The sequence below is a fragment of the Phalacrocorax carbo genome, chromosome Z (assembly GCF_963921805.1).
Source record: "Phalacrocorax carbo chromosome Z, bPhaCar2.1, whole genome shotgun sequence".
NCBI lineage: Eukaryota > Metazoa > Chordata > Aves > Suliformes > Phalacrocoracidae > Phalacrocorax > Phalacrocorax carbo.
Window position 1 is genome coordinate 41,386,408 of NC_087548.1, and position 19,726 is coordinate 41,406,133.

A 19,726-nucleotide genomic window follows, 5' to 3' on the forward strand; every position below is an offset into this window, starting at 1 on the left:
AGTATTTCTGTTGCCATCTTTTCATGTGACTGGAAGTTCTTAATGTAAAACCTCAATATCTACAGATTTTATGACAAGAAATGCTTCCAAATTATTTTTTGAGCAACAATGGTTAGTTTAGGACAGCAGGTCTGAGGACTTGATGACAGTACTTCTGAGGCAGGGTACAGGGTACCGGGGACAGAAAGGGCAAGGAGGAGGACCTTAGGACCTCTAGGCCAGTCAACCTCACCTCCATCCCTGGAAAGGTGATGGAGCAGTTCATCCTGGAGATCATCTCCAGGCATGTAGAGGAAAAGAAGGTTATCAGAAGAAGTCAACATGGATTTACCAAGGGAAGATCACACTTGACCAACCTGACAGCCTTCTATGATGTCGTGACTGGCTGGGTCGAAGGGAGAGCAGTGGATGTTGTCTATCTTGACTTCAGTAAGGCATTTGACACTGTCTCCCATAGCATCCTCACAGGAAAGCTAAGGAAGTGTGGGTTGGATGAGAGGACAGTGAGGTGGGGACAGAGAACTGTCTCAACAACAGAGCTCAGAGGGTCATGATGAGCTGGATGGAGGCTCATAACTAGGCATGTTCCCCAGGGGTCTGTGCTGGATCCGGTCCTGTTCAACACATTCATCAATGACCTGGATGATGGGACAGAGCGCACCCTCAGCAAGTTCGCTGATGATGCCAGGCTGGGAGGAGCGGCTGATACACCAGAAGGCTGTGCTGTCATCCAGCAAGACCTGGACAGGCTGGAGAGCTGGGCTGAGGGGAACCTCATGAAATCCAACAAGAGCAAGTGCAAGGTCCTGCACCTGGTGAGGAACAACCCCATGCACCAGTACAGGCTGGGGGCTGAACTACGGGAAAGCGGCTCTGTTGAGAAGGACGTGGGAGTGCTGGTGGACAACAAGCTGACCATGAGCCAGCAATGTGCCCTTGTGGCCACGAAGGCCAATGGTATCCTGGGGTGCATTAAAAGGAATGTGGCCAGCAGGGTGAGGGAGGTTATCCTCCCCCTCTGCTCCGCCCTGGTGAGACCAGCTTTGGAGTGCTGTGTTCAGTTCTGGGACCCCCAGTTTAAGAAGGATGTGAAACTCCTTGAGCAAGTCCAGTGGAGAGCTACCAAGATGATCAGGGGGCTGGAGCATCTCCCTTATGAGGAAAGGCTGAGAGACTTGGGTTTGTTCAGCCTGGAGAAGAGAAGACTGAGGAGGCATTTCATAAATACCTATAAATATCTAAAGGGTGAGTGTGAGGCTGATGGGACTAGGCTCTTTTCAGTGGTGCCCAGTGACAGGACAAGGGGCAATGGGCACAAGCTGGAACACAGGAAGTTCCATCTAAAGATGAGAAAAAACCCCTTTCCTGTGAGGGTGCCAGAGCAGTGGCACAGGCTGCTCAGGGAGGCTGTGGAGTCTCCTTCCCTGGAGACATTCAAACTCAGCCTGGTTGTGTTCCTGTGCCCCCTGCTCTAGATGTCCCTGCTCAAGGAGGGGGGTTGGACAAGATGATCTCCAGAGGTCCCTTCCAACCCCTACCATTCTGTGATTCTGTGACACAGCTGACACATGCACAGACGAGCTGTTTATTCCATGCTTTCTGTCACTCCCCCTTGGTGTCTCCTTGTTCAGCAAGTAGCACTGCACCCTGTACCTCATCCCAGCGTGTACTGCACTGTTCCCTCAGTGTTGGCTAGTGCCATTCATTAGTATGGGCACAATGTATAGGTCAGTGTGCTTGCCTCCTGGAAAAACATTAAAAAATGTAAGAACAGGCTCCTACTGCTTGTTCCAACACTACATAAAGAACCAATGAATCAAATGTTACAGGCTGTTTTCATCTTAGCACCCAAAAGCAGCTCTGGACATACTTAAATTTTCTGTACTGCTGGACAAAAGGGACCCATGCTGTTTAGTATGTGAATTGGTAAACATTTTTTTATGGGCAATGAAAGGTCAGGGTGTGCTTTTCAGAGGACTGAAGTGCGAGAGCTATTGACCTGGCTGAAGACCCTGGCAGTACTCAGGCTGAAATGTCAATATAACCTAATTTTTTTTCTGTGCTGCAGAGAAATTTCTATTTCATGCTGATATTATAGCAACAGCTTTTAGTATTTCTTCTTGGAAATACCTGCATTTTCATGTATTTAAATACAGGAAAACCTCAGCACATCTTTTGGGCTGAATTACTGCTAATAACAGACTGTTCTACTAAAACACTCTCCTTACCAGTGCTGCTGGGTTAGCTGATCAAGTACCAGTGACTACCACAAATCTTGCATGGGTAAAAAAAGTTTTAAAGATCGACCTAATGTCTGAGAATTTTTGGCCCAGTGGAGAACTGACCAAGCTATTAGTGTTTCTGACATCTTTAGTGGAGAAGCTGGGCAGGGAGTGGAGGAGATGGGAAAATGGCTGGAAGCCTTTTAGAGGAGAAGCTTTACTGCTCTCTAATCCATGCAGCACCACCCATGAAGCTCAATGACAGGAAAATGCAAAGTGCAGAAGGCAAGTTATGTGAGTGACCCAGAGGCATTTAAGGCCTAGTTTATGACAGGCACCTATGCACCATCTTCAAGCTCCTGTGGCAGTGAATGCTGAGACCGTTTGCTAAATGCTTTGCTGTTTGGGAAATGCTTTTCCCTTCAGAAAAGAGTAGGTGCCATAGACTGCCTACAAGGTCTTAATCTGTCATTCCTTAACAGTGAAAGGTGTCTTATTATTGTAAGGCACTCAAACAAAGAGGCAGTGATATGCAAGGGTCACCACTAATTAATCATTTGTAATGATTTCTAGAACATTTTTGGGTTTAGGCTAACAAGGCTACTGAGAGATACTTCTAAAAAATCTAACAGGTTTACCCTAGTCTTTCAACTACATTGTTCAGAAAAAGAATATAAAAATGTCTAGCACCCTAAAATAACGCTAACTTGTAATTTTTAAGACATCACTTTGAAATTTTATAAGCTATGATTGTAAATCCTAAGTTTAAAAAAAAAAAAAAGGAAAAAGAAAAATCTTAAAATACAGCAATGGAGTTATTAACATTCTTCTAAATATACTTATTTCCCACAGATGTCAAAAAATAACTCACAGACAAAACTAATATGGGAAATATGAACACAATATTTTAAATGTATAGCTGAAAAAGTAAACTTTAAAACTCATTCTTTACAATTCCCTTAATCCATACTTCTTCAGTAAATATAAATCCTCCTCCCATTTCTGTAAATGGTATTTAAAAAAAAAACACCACCTTTTTTAACAACATAGGCTGTGCTATGGGTAAACCACATTTTGTGACTGCAACCATGTTTTTTCTTTAAACCAGTTTGAACTCCCTCAGGTTTAATTGCAGGATCGTGTCCTTGACAGCAGCAAAGACGAAACGAATATTTTCTGTGTCGGTGGCACAAGTGAAGTGGGAATAGATTACTTTCTTCTTGTCTGGAATCTGATCCTGACACAGCTTCAAAATGAAGTCTCTGGCAGCTTCGACGTCTTGTTTTGGTCCTAGTCAAACGCACAGTTAGTGGTTTTGAACAGTGAAATGCTCTGGGTCAAGGAAGAAATATATGGGCAGTATCTTAATAGGCTAATTTCATTTTAAATGTGAAATCACCATAAAGGCATACTTCCATGTTGGCATTTTATCAGTCATACATTAGTGGAGCAAAAGCTGTTGGAAGACGGCTTTCTGAAGTGTGTGGAGTATGCTTTTTTCAACAGTAAACCTTACAGGTCAAAGTAATTGTTTATAAAAACCTATGCCACTGGAATTACCCAGGATATATTATTAGTTTGCTACATTACTGTAGTTATGTCAAAGACCATGAGAGAAATTAAATTTTCTAAAACACACAAGAGTAAGCAGGGTTCTCTGGACAAGAGAGGGAGGTGCATTTTCTCTGTAGCTATTAAATAGTTTTAGTTCTTTTCATTATTAATCGTAGGCTTCAATGTGATACATGTCTTGCAGAATATAATACGATTTTAATTACTCGACTACATCTGATTTTTTTCATCATTCTTTTGGCAACTAAGTATCGGTAACATTTGTTAAGGAAAGTTATTCAGGCTGCTTCTTAACTTTGGACTTTTATATAGATAAGAAGTTATAATAATGAATGCAAACCTATACTATGGGTTTTTACTATATAAAGAGTTGGATTAATAGCTGCATTCCCCAAATTCTCCTGTATCTTGTCTCTTGAGATCAAAGATGAGAAAGGTGCTTCTCATAAAAAATAGTGTTTGTGCCACTCTAATGATAACAGACTGGCTGCAAGAAATCTCTCAAGACTCTGTCTACAATGCTCCGGTAAAAAACCCAAAGTTCCGGTAAAAAACCCAAAGTTCCAGTAAAACTGAGTAATTTAAGTTTGTATTTTAATGGATGGAGTAGAAAAGCATAGATATCATATAGATAGCATAATTCCTCTTTCCCTGATCAATTTAATGAGGAAAAACCTAAGTGGTTTAAATCTGACTTTTAGCTTTGTGAGGATAGTCTGGGAAAAAAGCTTACCTGTGTATTCTGGAAAGTAACTTACTAGATGGGAATACATGATTTTCTCTTCTAGAAGATCTTTTTTGTTTAAAAACCAAAGGACTGAGGAATTCAGAAACCAGGGATATGTAATGACAGTTTTAAATAAGGCCTTGCTTCCTTCCATTCAATTCTACAACAACAAAAAAAATTAGTATGAAGTTACACTCTCTAGACAGTAGCATATACAAATCACATCAGCTAGAGATCATAAAGGTTTTTTTGAAATATTTTTAAAAATATTAGTTTTATTAAGTGCAATTACAATGCATTGGTTGATCAGTACATGTTCTATATCCTTTTATTCACTGGAGTTTAGATCACTGCGGTGAATGGCATGATGGCATGTGAAATCAAGGTAAGCCTTAATAATAGAAATTATTTTATTTCTTGTATGAGTTAGTGAGCAGTGATGGACTGCTGCTCTATGAAAGCCTCTTCTGACCTCACAGTGAGACCTGAAGCAGGGTGTATTGGGTCAAATATCTGATATTAACATACTGTAACATAGCTAAAGGACAAGAATACAGGTAATTTTCTATATCAATAATAAAGTCTGTCCATTTCAAGAGAGATCTAAGGAACACCACATTCAGAGATTGCTGTTTGGAGTTCCTGGGGACAAACTTGTGATAGCAGTTGGTTCATTATTTATTTCCTAATGTCTAAAGTGAGCAGAACAAAATGTTCAAGATGGTGAAAGGGAAAAGAAAATTACAGTCACTGAAGTTGTTCATGCATCAAAAGATGACAGGAAACTCTATCTCAACTACAAGGAACATTGCGACACTTCAGCAAGTGAGGTAGGGTATGCTTTTCACAGTTCAAACAGATCTTAAGAAAGTGATCTGTAAGGGCTTTGGGACTTCAGAGTTCAAATGGTATTAAGCATTTTTGAAGGACACTTGAAGAAAGCCTCCTACTGCAGAATGCAAAGCGACCACTACCAAACAGAATGCAGTTCCACTAATAAACTCTTCTCCACTTGCCTACTGTTTTCTTTTTTGCATCCTTTCCTACAACATCTGGCTACTGCTGATGATGGTGCTCTAGAGCAGACAGGAGAACTCATGTTTTCTAACCTTGGGAAGGAGGTAAATTTTAACTTATTTTGATTTAGTTTTCCTTAAGAAATGCACAGGTTAATTCTGAAACATCAGAGACTTAGAAAACAAACTGAAAAATACCTAATTACAGATGACTGAGGTAGTTTTACTTGCTTAGAAATATTGCTCATACTCAAATTCTCAAACATTTGACATGGCTTAAATGATTTAAAACATTTTAAAATAATGTTTTATCTTTTAAGGTAATTTTAAGGTATCTTTAGGGTATTTAGCAGGCTGCTAATTTAATACAACTCTGTAACTGCATGATCATCTTTGTAATGCAATTCTAGTACTTGCAAATGCTTTTATGAAGACATGTGAATGCCATCTTTATTAAAAAGCATGCATCTTTTTCTGTACCTTATTTAGATACCCTGACTCCTTACATCACTGTCACATTCTGCCAAGACTTGATCATATTCACTTAATGCAACTAAGAAAATAAGGGAAGTAACACTTTCAAAGCAATGGATCCACCTCCTTCTTTCTGACCTTTGGCCACCTATAACCACCATCTTGTTAAACAGAAATACAGTCAACGTATTAGTCATTTTCATAAGATACTGTAAGTATATCCAAAGGCCTTATAATACATCACCTACCTGAGATAAGCTCGGACAGTGAAAAGCATATCTTAACACTGTATGTTCTGTTTAATATTGAAACTTGAGTCCTTTCCTGCAATGCTACAGCTTTCATTGTTCTTTAGTGTTGTGGGTTAATGCCAGCGGGCAGCTAAGCACAACACAGCCACTTGCTCACTACCCCCCCACACTGTGGTTAGACAGGGGGAGAGGAAAAAAGAGTAAAACCAAGAAAACTTGTGGGTTGAGATAAAAAACCCAATTGTTTAATAAGTGAACAATAAGTGGAAGAGGAGATAAAGAAAACAAGTGATGCAAAGGCAATCATTCACAACCTCCATGGGTAGCCCGATGCCCAACCAGTTCCCAAGAAGAAGATGCCCAACCGCTCTAAAGCCCCCTCTTTTCACTTTTATCACTAAGCATGACATTATATGGTGTGAAATATGTCTTTGGTCTGTTCAGATCATCTGTCTGGCTGTGTCCCCTCCCAACCTCTTGTGCACCCCCCAGCCTATTGACTGGATGGGCAGAGAAACAGAGAAGGCTTTGGCGCTGTGCAAATACTGATCAGCAAAAGCCAAACATTGGTATGTTATCAGCACTGTTTTGGTTACAAATCTAAAAAACAGCAGCATATCAGCTGCTATGAAGCAAATTAACTTTAGCCTAGCTAGGCCCAGTATAAGTGTATAAGCCACTTGAGGCACAATATAAAATATAATCCTGGGATATTTTTCTGTGTTGGGAGAAGCTTTAGCAAAGGTAGATGTGAACATACTTAATTTTCTTTCCCCACATGCTCTTATATCTCCCTTGGTCCCTCCACAAGAACCCTAGGGTAGTCATATCTCACTCCTCAAAACAAATATCTTTGTTGCACATCAAATCCCTATGGTTTTGTAGCCAGCTAAGTTAAGTCCCTCACATTCTGCCCAGGTCAAAATGTTCCCTAGAACATTCCTTTTTCCAGGGGAAAAAAACCAACCAACCAAAAAAAAAATAACCAACAAAAACAAACCACAAAATCACAGTTAGGCTGGTTTGACTATGTGTTATCAGAGTAGATTCTGGCTCTGTGTTGTAACTGCACACAGGTGTTTGTTCATGATGAAATGGGTGGTTTGGTGGAAGAACATTTATAATCATGCTAGTGTAAATTCTGCAATGTTGAAATTGAAAAATGCTTTCCCTTAGAAAAACAGTAACCCTATCTGTTGCGATAGCTTCTTTAGTAGCAGATAAGGTAATTTTAAGGTGCTTCTCAGACCTTCTTTCAACTTTATTAGTATGTTTCTCTCAATTCCACTGAACATATTTTTTTTAATATTATATGGGAGGAAGAATAGAAGTATCCACTGCTGTGACCCTCCAATTTTTTTTTTTCCCTCCTCCTTCCCTCAGCGTCTCCAACTCCCTTCTGTAACTTTAGTTAACTGAAAGTTGTAAACTCACTTGATGGCTTCAACATACCTGTTAGGGCCCTCTCTTCCAAACAGCTACAGTCAGGAGGCAAAAACTGTTGGCTCCAAATGGAATTAAACTACATTCTTATATGAGCACTCGTGTTACTACATGTGCCTTGGCTCTGTATCCCCCATCCAAGACTTTTAATTAAACTAATAGTTCAGATGATACACAGCAATTGGGCTGCTTGACTTGAAAAGCTTTTTTCTTGTAATGTAAATTTCAAAAGTAACGATGTTCTGAAACACCACTCAAGTTACTGTATTAGCTTTGGTGACTAGAAGGGCTGGAAATGCATACAACACTCACTGAATGCAAAAGCTTAAAGGACCTTAGAAGCTCCAGCAGCTACTTTCATAATTGTAAACTGAATCATTTGACAGGCAGTCTTACCTAAATATAATATTTTCTAAATCAAAAGGTTACTCGATAATTCCTGTAGTTGGTACTCGGACTCTAAGAATATCTTGCTGAGTTGGCACAAGTGAGGGCATAGCAATACAATCAAGGTCAGGAAGATAACTGAAAAGTTAAATATACAACAGAAACAAGATTAATGCACTGTCATATACTAATCACACTGATTCAAAACCAAAGTACTAACCAGGAATCACAGAAGAGTTTCCACAAAGGCAGGTAAACAGAAATGCAGTTGTACATGGCCTTAGCAGAATTGTTGCTGGCATAAACCAATAAACTCCTTTACTTTCACTGAGATCTGCATGTACGTTTCAGACAGAATAATACAAGTCAAAAGAGATGACGCCTAAATGTTCTGTAGACAATCACCCAAAATTGTTAATTTTATTTGAATAATTTTATTTGGTCTTAACTTCAGAATGAACATCAAGATTAAGATGTGAACACAAATATAAATATCAGTCCTAGCCATAACGTTTACCAACAGTACTCTATCCCGTCACTTAATCTGTGATGCTAATATTGCACACAAATGTGAAACATTGCTGGACAAAGTTCAGAAAAGTAATTAATGGAATGCACTGCAAACATGAATGCGTCAAACTCACATATTTTTAACATAAAAGACAATGCATTTAGCTTCTCATCTGCCCATGTAGTCATTCTTAATTTTACCTCCATAGTTTCACAAGGTTCTTGTGCTTTCATGGCTGGGTTAAATTCTAGGATGTCATTCCTTTGCCTCAGTAAATAAGCAGTGTGTAAGCAAGACACAGAGACCCAAGATAGACTCCTCTGCAATCTATCTTCTCACCACTAGGAGGCAACATTAGATCATCCAAAATCCTAACAAGGCCTCCAAAAAGCATAAGGAGTATTCCAAATCTTACAACGCAATTTTAGCACAAACCTTCCTTTATTTAAGCACTAATTCCTCCCTTTTCCTTTGGTGGAAGAGGGAGGGTGTCAATCTACTTCCTCTTGCTGCCCAAACATACCCTCACACTTTGGGTCGCAAATAAAAAATACTCACACTGAATGCTATCACTTAGAAGATATTTCTCTTAAGACAATTACTCCTCTCCAGCAATGTAGCAAATTGTTACTGAGCTCTCAATTGCAATTAACAGCAAAAGCAAGATTTAATAAAATTTTAAATAAAACTGATTTTCAATTGCAGCTGATTTCTTAGAAAATGAGGCTACAGTAGAACGTTAAGTGGCATCCTTCTTCTCCAGTGTAGGATTATATAAGAACAAAGCAGACAAACATCTGTCAAGAATGATAACACTTAACACACACAGGAACAGATTGCTATGTATAACCATTCTGAGTTCAAGTTTACCATAAAAGCCTAATCTAAATGCTCCTTGCTGAAATTTAACCCTGCTACTTCTCAACCTTGGCAGAAACAGAAATGTACATTTTCTGTTCTCATAAAAAAACATTTTTTCACAATTTAAAAAAATGGGGGAGAGACTTATCTTTGTTCTGATTTATATCCTAACCTTTTAATGTAACTGAACTGCCTGACCTGCGCGTTTGTTGTCAATGTATTTTGTACAGCTGTTTTTAATTATTTCCCCCAAAGGAAACTCAGTTCTGTACCAGCTGTGTTGACCTCAGAACTGGGAGGGATGATGGTTCTAGTATGTGCGGAAAGCCTAAAATTACTTTCTTTCATCACTCCAGCTTAAAATTTGTTGTGTACCACAGGCCAACAGAGACACAGGTATAACAGATACAGAGTGAACCTATCTCTTCAATATGAGCCAGCAGCGTGCCCAGGTGGCCAAGAAGGCCAACAGCATCCTGGCTTGTATCAGGAATAGTGTGGCCAGCAGGAGTAGGGCAGAGATTGTGCCCCTGTACTCGGCACTGGTGAGGCCACACCTCGAGTACTGTGTTCAATTTTGGACCCCTCAGGACAAGAGGGACATGGAGGTGCTGGAGCATGTCCAGAGAAGGGCAACAAAGCTGGTGAAGGGTCTGGAGAGCAGGTCTTATGAGGAGAGGTTGAGGGAACTGGGGTTGTTTAGTCTGGAGAAGAGGAGGCTGAGGGGAGACCTTATCACTCTCTAGAACTACCTGAAAGGAGGTTGTAGTGAGGTGGGTGTTGGTCTTTTCTCCCAAGTAATAAGCCATCAGATGAGAATAAACTGCCTCAAGTTGCCCCAGGGGAGCTTAAGGCAGGATATTAGGAAAAACTTCTTCACTGAAAGGGTTGTCAAACACTGGAACCGGCTACCCATGGAAGTGGTTGAGTCACCATCCCTAGATGTATTTAAAGGACATGTAGATGTGGTGCTTAAGGCCATGGTTTAGTGGTGGACTCAGCAGTGTTGGGTTAATGGTTGGACTAGATGATCTTAAAGGTCTTTTTCAACCTAAATGATTCTATGATTAACTTCATTAAATCTGGCTTGTCCTTGTAATTATGCAGTGTACTTACTACTTAGCAGAATCTGAGAGCTGGTACTCTCCCCATCTGTCGTAACATTCTCTTGAATTCCTGGGTCCTCCCAGAGCTTATTGATTGCTTCAACTTGCTTTCTTTCCAGCACTGTCACTTTATCCACTTCTACCTCTTTGATCATCTGAGCACTCTCCTAATCAGTCAAATGAGTACACTATTGTGAGAAAGGATTGCTGTCAGCATGCAGTACACCCCTTTCTTCATTATACTCTTCCCAACAATGAGACTAAGCATCAGAAAGGAACCTAGGAGAAAATAAGTAGTTTTAATCCTTGAATTCATTTAATTTTTCAAGTCAAATGACTGCTACTGAATGTTTTTTAGACAAGTTAGTTTCGCTTACTGTCATCCAGGTGTGACTTTTCTTTTTAAAAGGGGGCCTTGACGAAGGTTAGAAGGTGCTCTAAAGCTACTGTTTTTAAACTCACTAAATTTTAATACCAATTTGTAACAGTGGTAATGTTTCTAAAATTCAAGATACTTTCTTTACTACAGATATTTTTCATTTGTTTGTTGGTTTGGTTTGTTTCAGGACAAACCAGAGGCTGACCTAGCATAAAGAGTCATCAAGCAGGCATTAAATTCCTACAAGCCATCTTCTATTTAATGCCTATCTGTCTGAGAAGCACCACCCAGCTGCCCACTCACTCCCCCTCAGTGGGATGGGGGAGAGAATCAGAAGGGTAAAAGTGACAAAACTTGTGGGTGGAGGTAAAGACGGTTTAATAGGTAAAGCAAAAGCTGCACACATAAGCAAATAAACAAGGAATGCATTCGCTATTTCCCATCAGCAGAGAAGTGTTCAGCCATATCCAGGAAAGCAGGGCTCTGTCACACATAACAGTTAATTGGGAAGACAAATGCCATCACTCTGAATGACCCCCCCACCTTCCTCCTTCTTCCCCCAGCCTTATATGCTGAGCGTGATATCATATGGAATAGAATATCTCTCTGGTCACTTGGGGTCAGGTGTCCTGTCTGTACCCCTCCCAGCTTTTTGTGCCCCTGGAAGAGCATGGGAAGCCAAAAAAGTTCTTGACAAGTGTAAGCAGTAATCAGCAACAACTGAAATGTTACCCACACTGTTTTCAGCATTAATCCAAAACATAGCCCCATACTAGCTACTATGGTGAAAATTAACTCTATCCCAGCCAAAACCAGGACAAAGGGATACAAAAGAACCTAACATTTTGTAGCAAGTGGTGCAGCTGATTAGCTTGAGGGAAGGGATGACATCCAGGGGGGTCTTAACAGGCTTGAGGAGTGGGACCATGCAAGCCTCATGAACTTCAACAAGCCCAAGTGCAAGGTCCTGCACCTGCGTCAGGGCAATCCCCAATATCAGTACAGACTGGGTAGAGAATGGACTGAGAACTGCCATCTGGAGAAGGACTTGAGGGTACTGGTGGATGAAAAGCTGGATATGAGGCAGCAATGTGTGCCTCACAGCCCAGAAAGCTAACTGTATTCTATGCTGCACCAAAAGAGGAATGGCCAGCAGGTCATGGGAGGTGACTCTGCCCCTCTACTCTGCTTTGGTGAGACCCCAGCTGGAGTACTCCGTCTAGTACTCAGCGTAAGAGGGACATGGACCTGTTGGAGTGAGTCCAGAGAAAGGCCAGGAAGACGATGAGAGGGCTGGAACGCCTCTCGTATGAAGACAAGCTGAGCTAGTTGTGAGTGGAGAGGAGAAGGCTCTGAGGAGACCCCGTAGCAGCCTTCCAGTACCTGAAAGGGGCCTACAAGAAGGCTGGAGAGGGACTTTTTGCAAGGGCCTGTAGTGAAAGGACAAGGGGCAATGATTTTGAACTGCAAGTGGGTAGATTGAGCTTGGAAATAAAGGAAAAATTCTGTGTGATGAGGGTGGTGAGGCACGGGAACAGGTTGCCCAGAGAAGCTGTGGATGCCCCGTCCCTGGAAGTGAGGTTGGATGGGGTTTTGAGCAACCTGACCCAAAGAAAGATGTTTCTGCCTGTGGCAGAGGGAGGTGGACTAGATGATCTTTGAAGGTCCCTTCCCTCCCATACCATTGTATGATTGGATTTATTCTCTTCTGTAACTGTTCAACGGGGTATATACTGGTATTTGCTAATACCTGTATGCATCTAATATTGAAAAAAATTAACTTATTTAGTTTTGGGAACATAACAGATTGGTTACTGCACATTCAGTTTGCTAGCACTTTTTCCAGTACCTTGCTAGCTATCATCTAAATTTTAACTCACACCCTCTTTAAAAATGAAATAAGTTTCTTTCCAACCTCTAATTTAAGCTTAGGAGAGTCACAAACAGTAACACTGCATACAGATCTGGTTAGGATCCAGACAGTGGATTCTGGGGTCTGAACTGGAAAATCTGAATACTGATCAGCCTGTTAATCTAGTCATTCAAAATGAGACAAAGATCAGTCAGAAAACAGAACTTCTGTAGTTATGGGATCTTTAAGTTACCATAGGCAACTGCAAAAATATGCACCACAGAGTCTAATGCCCCAAAAAGCAATTTTTCCTTGCTTAGTTCAAATCAGTTTTAAATATTGTATGTCTCCAAAATGTTTTGAATATACTACTCTCCTAGGTTTTCATATTAAAAACTTAAAATACAGTCATAATGCCTGGACAAATTCTCCATGATTGCAATTCTGTTTGATTTTACAGGTATTCTGTTACACAAAACCAAATGCCAAGTCTTCTGATTTTTATTAAAACTGGGGTTTTTTAAAATAGTAGCTAAAAGTTTTAAACAACTGTTATAATTACGGCTACACTGTAAATTGTTAATCAATGTTTTAAGTGCATCATGGTATAAACAATGGTATAAACATTGTAGATTCTTCACAGATATAATGTAATCCATATTGGCTTTTTTACCTTAATTTTACACAGCATAACTATGTTAGCAAGGCAGGTAATGCTGTCTATTGAATACATTTTTCTGTTCTGTTATTATTATATTATTAAATGTTTATGCTGATCTAGAACAACATAGGAAGAACTTTACCTGTGATTTAAACTTTATTTAGGCACTATATATCAGGCAAGAGATTAGAGACACTGTGTCCTGGCAGTTACTTTTCTCCGTATTTTCAATTTTAGCTGATGAAAGATGTGCAAAATAATTTGGATTATGAGTAACCGTTCCTTCAATTTGTTAAATTCACAGAACAGATATCCTTTTCTAGAGAAAACAAAGGACACTGACATGCAAATACCCATCACAGCATTTTGACCAGTGTTGACTCAGGCTTCAGTCCATGCCAAAACTTTGCATGTGTCTCACAGGGCTTAATGTAATTGTAGCTGCAAAACCAACTTTGGTATCAGGTCTTTATGAAAAGAAATATTTCCTAAGCGTCTACATCTGCAAACCTCGGTCCCCTTATCTGGCCAAGTGGCACGTGACATAACAAAAAGTCCTTTTTGGGAAAATAATTCAGACTAATGTTTCACATCATAGTATATAACAAAGAGTTCAACACTGACAGCTAGTCTCATGCTTGTAAGTCAAAGAAAAAAAATCCTACAATGAAGTGAAAAATGATTTAAAGCACTAAGTGATTTTAGTATCATTCCACATGTATGTCATCCTCATCCTCAGCGAACAGGCACATTACTAATAAAAAAATGCCTTTGGTATGAATTATGGGTGGATAATATGACATGAAAGCAAGATACAGAAAATTTCAGTTTCCTTAAAATGCAGTCTTCAGGATAAATGAGTAATGAGTAATCTCAGCAGACCGTGTATAACAATCCAGTCAGGATCTGACAGAAATGGGGATTAAACCTGAAACACACTCTCAATGGTCCTTAGAAACAGCAGAAAGTCTTTCAAACTGGGCAGTAGGAGAGTCCTGGTTTTTTTATACTGGGAAATATCAGCATTTTCAACTAAAAAGCAGGTGTCGCAGGGTTTTGTGTGTGTGTGACCATTTATTATTAACAGCAGACATTCTTCGTAAGTAACAACCAGAGCAATGACAGCTATTTCAGCCTCTGACTACTGCAATGATTGAAGAAAACAATTTTTCTAAAAACTGTGTTGACATGATAAAACGAATCAGCATAAAATAGGATTATAATTGGAAATCAATTGTTTGGTTTACATCTAGTTTTAAGTAATACTGATTGTCAAACACTGATACTAGCTACAACTTAGTTGAAGATATTCTGTACTGTATTCATGGTCAACACAAATATTAATTGCAACTGAACTGAAAATTTGCAAGCCATGGCAAATAACTAAGCCCTCAAACTCTAAACACATCTCCTCCCTTACATAATAAGAACTAGTTTTGCTAATCAGGACTGTCTTCTAAATTGCTATATCTAACCCATGGTAAGATTTTTGATTATTGCAAATAAGTGGCTTTTGAATCTGTCACAAACTGTGAAAGCAAAATAAATTTTCTAACCCACTATAGCTCTTTAAGCTAGTTTGACGTCTGATAAAATGCTTAAATGTCCTTTGTTTTCTCTGGTTCAACAATATAAAGGGTAACTGAATGATGTAAGATGCCCCACAATGCTCATAAGGCGCTTATTTTTTTTGCTGTAGAATCCCACCACTAGGAATTACAGAAAAGTGTTATTAAATCTTGTCAACATTTAGTAATAATGTAAGTTTACATTTTAGCAAATATCTTTTGGCACTGCCAACAGCATAGCATGGAAGTTGTTTAATATCATTAAACTTTACAATGGGATTTTGGCAAGTGGACCTCAGTGTTTCAAGTGGACAGGATCATATTTTAAAACATTTCTTTGCAAATCAAAGGAACACCATAAATTTAGTTTTCATTTCCCTCAAAGCAAGAGCGGCATTTTACAGAATTCTTACTTACCACTAAGCAGTTAGCCCAAGAGCCGTTGTGGAAATATGCAGCATTGTAATACATGAGCAGTAGATGCCTTACAGAAAGAATAGAAAGGGCTCACTAACATGAGAAGAAAACAAAATAAGACAAATATACAGTCATTACAGGCCAAACCAAGGAGCAAAGAGGGGAAACCCAATGCAGCACAAGCCCACGTTAACTACATCACAAATTTATTTTAATGATATACAAGCAACAAATTAGTTCCAGAATTCACTCTTAATTATGTATAGCACATTATGCTCTCTCTAAACACAGTATAAGCAAGAACATAAAAAGTGACATTAAAAGTGCTGTATTATTTCTATATTCAAATCCCCTATTCTGAAGTTACCTTACTTCAGGCTCATTTTTTTTAAGTAGACCTCTGCTTCTTGATGTCATCGTGCAGGTATAGAAAAGAATGCAGATGATAAAATAAGGGTAAGTACTTTTGAATACAACAGATGTAGGAGAATACACTTGTTCCATTAAAAAACAAAACATAAAACACAAACACAAAACAAAACCAAAAAGCAAACCTTTTGATCCTGGGAAGAAAACTGAAAATGTGTAACAAAGACAGTGGCAAATTTGTTTGGCAAATAGATTTAAAACCTGTGTCTAAGCTGCTTAGAATACTATAAATCTATTAGCCTCTTAAAAAATCTATTATTCTCCACTGGAAATCAAACTTAATCCTGCAATTAAAGGGCAACCGATGGTGTATAACAAGCAACACTTCAAGGTTCAATTTTTAAGTTGTTTTCATCAAAAAGATATACTAAAAAGAAACAAAACAATCAGCAGAGGTCTTGAATATGCCTTTTTCACTTCACACAGTAATACCACTGGGTGGAAGCAGCTTTCTCATCTTTTGTGAAAGTGCCAAGAAACATGCACAAATGCCAGCTGAAAGAGTCTAATATTAAGTACAACTTGTAGTAAGGACAAATCTTTGCCAGACAAGAAATGGGTAACACCACAAGTGACAACTATAATTTTTTTACATATATGAATAAATCTTATCTCCAGCTGCTACACATGATTCACAGAACTGATTATTTCAGTAAAATATTCTTTTTGGAGGGTCTGAATCTCCACACTTAGAAACAAATTATATTTGATTTAATACCTTGCAGCTCTGTTGTATTCCTTAGGAAACTAAATGTTAAGTAGAACTCGAAAGTGGCTTTATGTGTTACCTTATGAAGCTCTTTGTATTTATAAGGCCTGAATTTATATACATATTTATTTCTTCACTCATAAAGGACTCTCATTAGTCCTTTAAAAAGCTTTCTGAGAAAAGTGGTCTGTTATGGAGCAATAACAATAAAGTGTTTCCTAAACGCCCAGTGGTAAAGACAGGAATTACTAATTTTAGAAGTGGTGGGAGAACTAATGAAGCTCCTATTTTTCTAAGCATTTATATTTTACAGTCTTTGCACTTCACTTTCATACCCCAGGTCCTTCTGCATTTGGCTGGGCAAAACAAACCACAAAATGCTCCAATAAAAGTCATACTTGGAAGCTACAGCAGGTTCTTCACAGCAAACAGAGGATCACAGGAAGGGACACAAAGTGGTTACCCAGTATTGGGAGGCTACAAGAACAGTCTGCTAAGGGTGTGTACTGCTTCAGAAAAACATTATTTATCAAGGCATACTTAGCTACAGCAGAAGTTTAAGTTTTCATACTATGTGAATAGGAAGTTTGTATCACTGAACATGTTTTACATCTCTGAAGTTTTTTACTTTTATGGTGCCACTGAAATACAGATTATAGCTCACTACAGAACATATAGAAATATGCAATTAAATATTTGCCTCTTCTTCATACTACTGTTAGGACCATAAATTGAACTTCTGGGGAGTATAATGTAATATATTTTAGAAGTCATTGTGTTTTACTAGAACCATGGTTGCATTCATTTTCATCTCATTCCATCAGTTAATTTGACATAATGAATAGGGTGTGATTGTTTCTAAAGAAATAAAAAAGGGATGCACAAAACAGGAGGAGAAAAAACTTACAAAATCCTCTAAGATTTTATAATTCACTACAATGGGAATGGGAAACTGCTATTCCCAATCCTTATATAATTTTAGTGGAATTTACTGATTAACAAATAATATTTAAAGTTCTACTGAGAAGTTACATGAATTTAAATTCTGCTGGCTTGTTGCTGTTGTTGAATTTCAATGAATTGGAACAAAATACAGACCCAAATGCTTAAGTCAAGCTCCTCTCGGTACCAGCAAGGCTACTAAGTTTTGCTCAATTACAAGCACTGCAGTTGAGGTATGGTATTTTTCATACGTCAACCTCTATAACTGAGGTGAAGTACACAAAAAGAGACTTCTAAAATTAGCTACACAATTACCTGTGATTGCTTTGTTTATATATTTTGGGGTACAGGAGGAACTGAACATGAACAAACCACACTTCAAACTAAGGAAGATAACAACTGACTGAGCTGTACAAAAAATGTATACATGCTGCTATTGCCGTTATTTCCTAATTACCATCAGACACAAAAGTTCAGTATATGAGGGTTGTTTTCAATTTCTGAGAGAAAGAACATTCTGGAACAGGAAAATTAAGGAAGGTGAAAAGAGCATGGGAACTAAAGGCCTCAAGAATTTAGAGTTAGGACATTAAATTCTAAAGATAAATAAATACTGCTTATTTTGCAGTCTCTCATTATTCAGCTTTAATAGTGCATTGTTCTATGGCTATGGAAAGGCACCTGGTGGTAGTCTGGATAACTGGATAGGAATAGTGGATTAAGTTGAAGATTAAATTTGTGCAAAATAAAGGAATTTATACCATCCTGATTGTGCATCAACCACCTAAACATAAGCTTTGATTGTATCTTTCTTACTGAGCCTTACTGAGTCTGCCATCCATAGGCTGCAGCAGATTTCTTCCTCTAAGTTTTCAATCATTAGTCCCCCACCATTGACAATAACAGCAGGAACAGTAAACAGTACACCAGCTAGCAGTTAGCAATGCAAGACTAAGCAGTGCTACTGTAAAAATACCAGGCCAAACCACCACCTAGATCATAATTGGCAACACAAAATTTTTGGCAAAGACCTGATTGAAAACAAGACCTAACAGTCAGGTCTTATATAAAATTTAATGGATTACACTTAAAAAAAAGTAACAGAATCACAAGATGTTTGTTTTCTTCTTCACAAAAAGAAACAGTCTGCAGTCAACCTTTGTATATTTGCCTTTTGTTAAATTATGTCTGAGCATCCATCCATGTATATGTAAATGTTGGTCAACTTCTTCAAACACAAGACTTGTTTCTGCAATATTGCATACATGTGGACTAAAAGTAAGCATGTATACATATAAATACACAAGTATACATATAAATATATAGGTACAAATAGAAATACACAAATACATGTAATCTGTGGCTTCCAAACTTCATTTTCCAGCACTTCTATGTTACGGGCAGGGAGGGGGGAAAAACCCATTAGTATAACATCCCCACATGTAATCAAGTGTCATCCTTAATTTCTTGACTCATTTTTCCATTCTGTAGTAGACAGAGATCGTTGTTTGGCACACTGCAAAAATATTTGGGTCACATACAATAGCATGCAATGCCATTGTCTTTTGATAGGTGGGTAATGCACTAATATTTTCTATTAATATTGCACATAAATATTCAAGATGTTTGCTCCATAGTCTTTGCCCTCACAAACTTCTCTGATCCTGCCCCAGGTAGTCTATTACCTGTTTTCCAATTACTCTCTTTCCTGTGATTTTGAGCAGAGATTATGTCAAGAAGAGGCCAGCTATTTGAGGAACAGGTTCTATTCAGGAAAATTTGTCCACTTGTCTGTGATGCCAAAATCTATAGTTTAATGCAATCACATATACTACATGATGATAAGAAGAATCCATTTCATATGTGGTAGCCTGTTTTTACTAGAGTTATTTAGCAATAATTTTATTATGTGTTCCTTCAGGATTTGCTGGTATGAGTATGGCTTTCAGAAAATTAGAAAAAGAAATTTTTAAAAGTGAACACATTCTGGTATTTCTTATTCTTACTTTTCTTTTACTTACACTGGACCTACTAAACTCCAGCAGTTGCACAGATTTCAATCAGTACTGTTTCAAATACTAATAAAAAACAAGTCTTATGAGGGGTGGCTGAGGGAATTGGGGTTGTTTAGTCTGGAGAAGAGGAGGCTGAGGGGAGACCTTATTGCTCTCTACAACTACCTGAAAGGAGGTTGTAGCG

At 38.6% G+C, this 19,726-nt stretch overlaps 1 protein-coding gene across 1 annotated transcript in view; it reads right to left on the reverse strand.

The window, feature by feature from the left end:
• Nucleotides 1-1,431: 1,431 nt before the first annotated feature.
• The window catches only part of LOC135310569 (guanine nucleotide-binding protein subunit alpha-14-like), a 71,626-nt gene continuing 53,331 nt past the window's right edge, over nt 1,432-19,726 (reverse strand). Inside the window, 7 exon segments of the mRNA XM_064438678.1 lie at nt 1,432-3,512; nt 4,528-4,681; nt 6,044-6,172; nt 7,610; nt 8,102-8,230; nt 10,581-10,630; nt 10,633-10,737. Of these exon segments, the coding sequence (XP_064294748.1) occupies nt 3,322-3,512; nt 4,528-4,681; nt 6,044-6,172; nt 7,610; nt 8,102-8,230; nt 10,581-10,630; nt 10,633-10,737 (759 nt within the window). The 3' untranslated portion in view covers nt 1,432-3,321.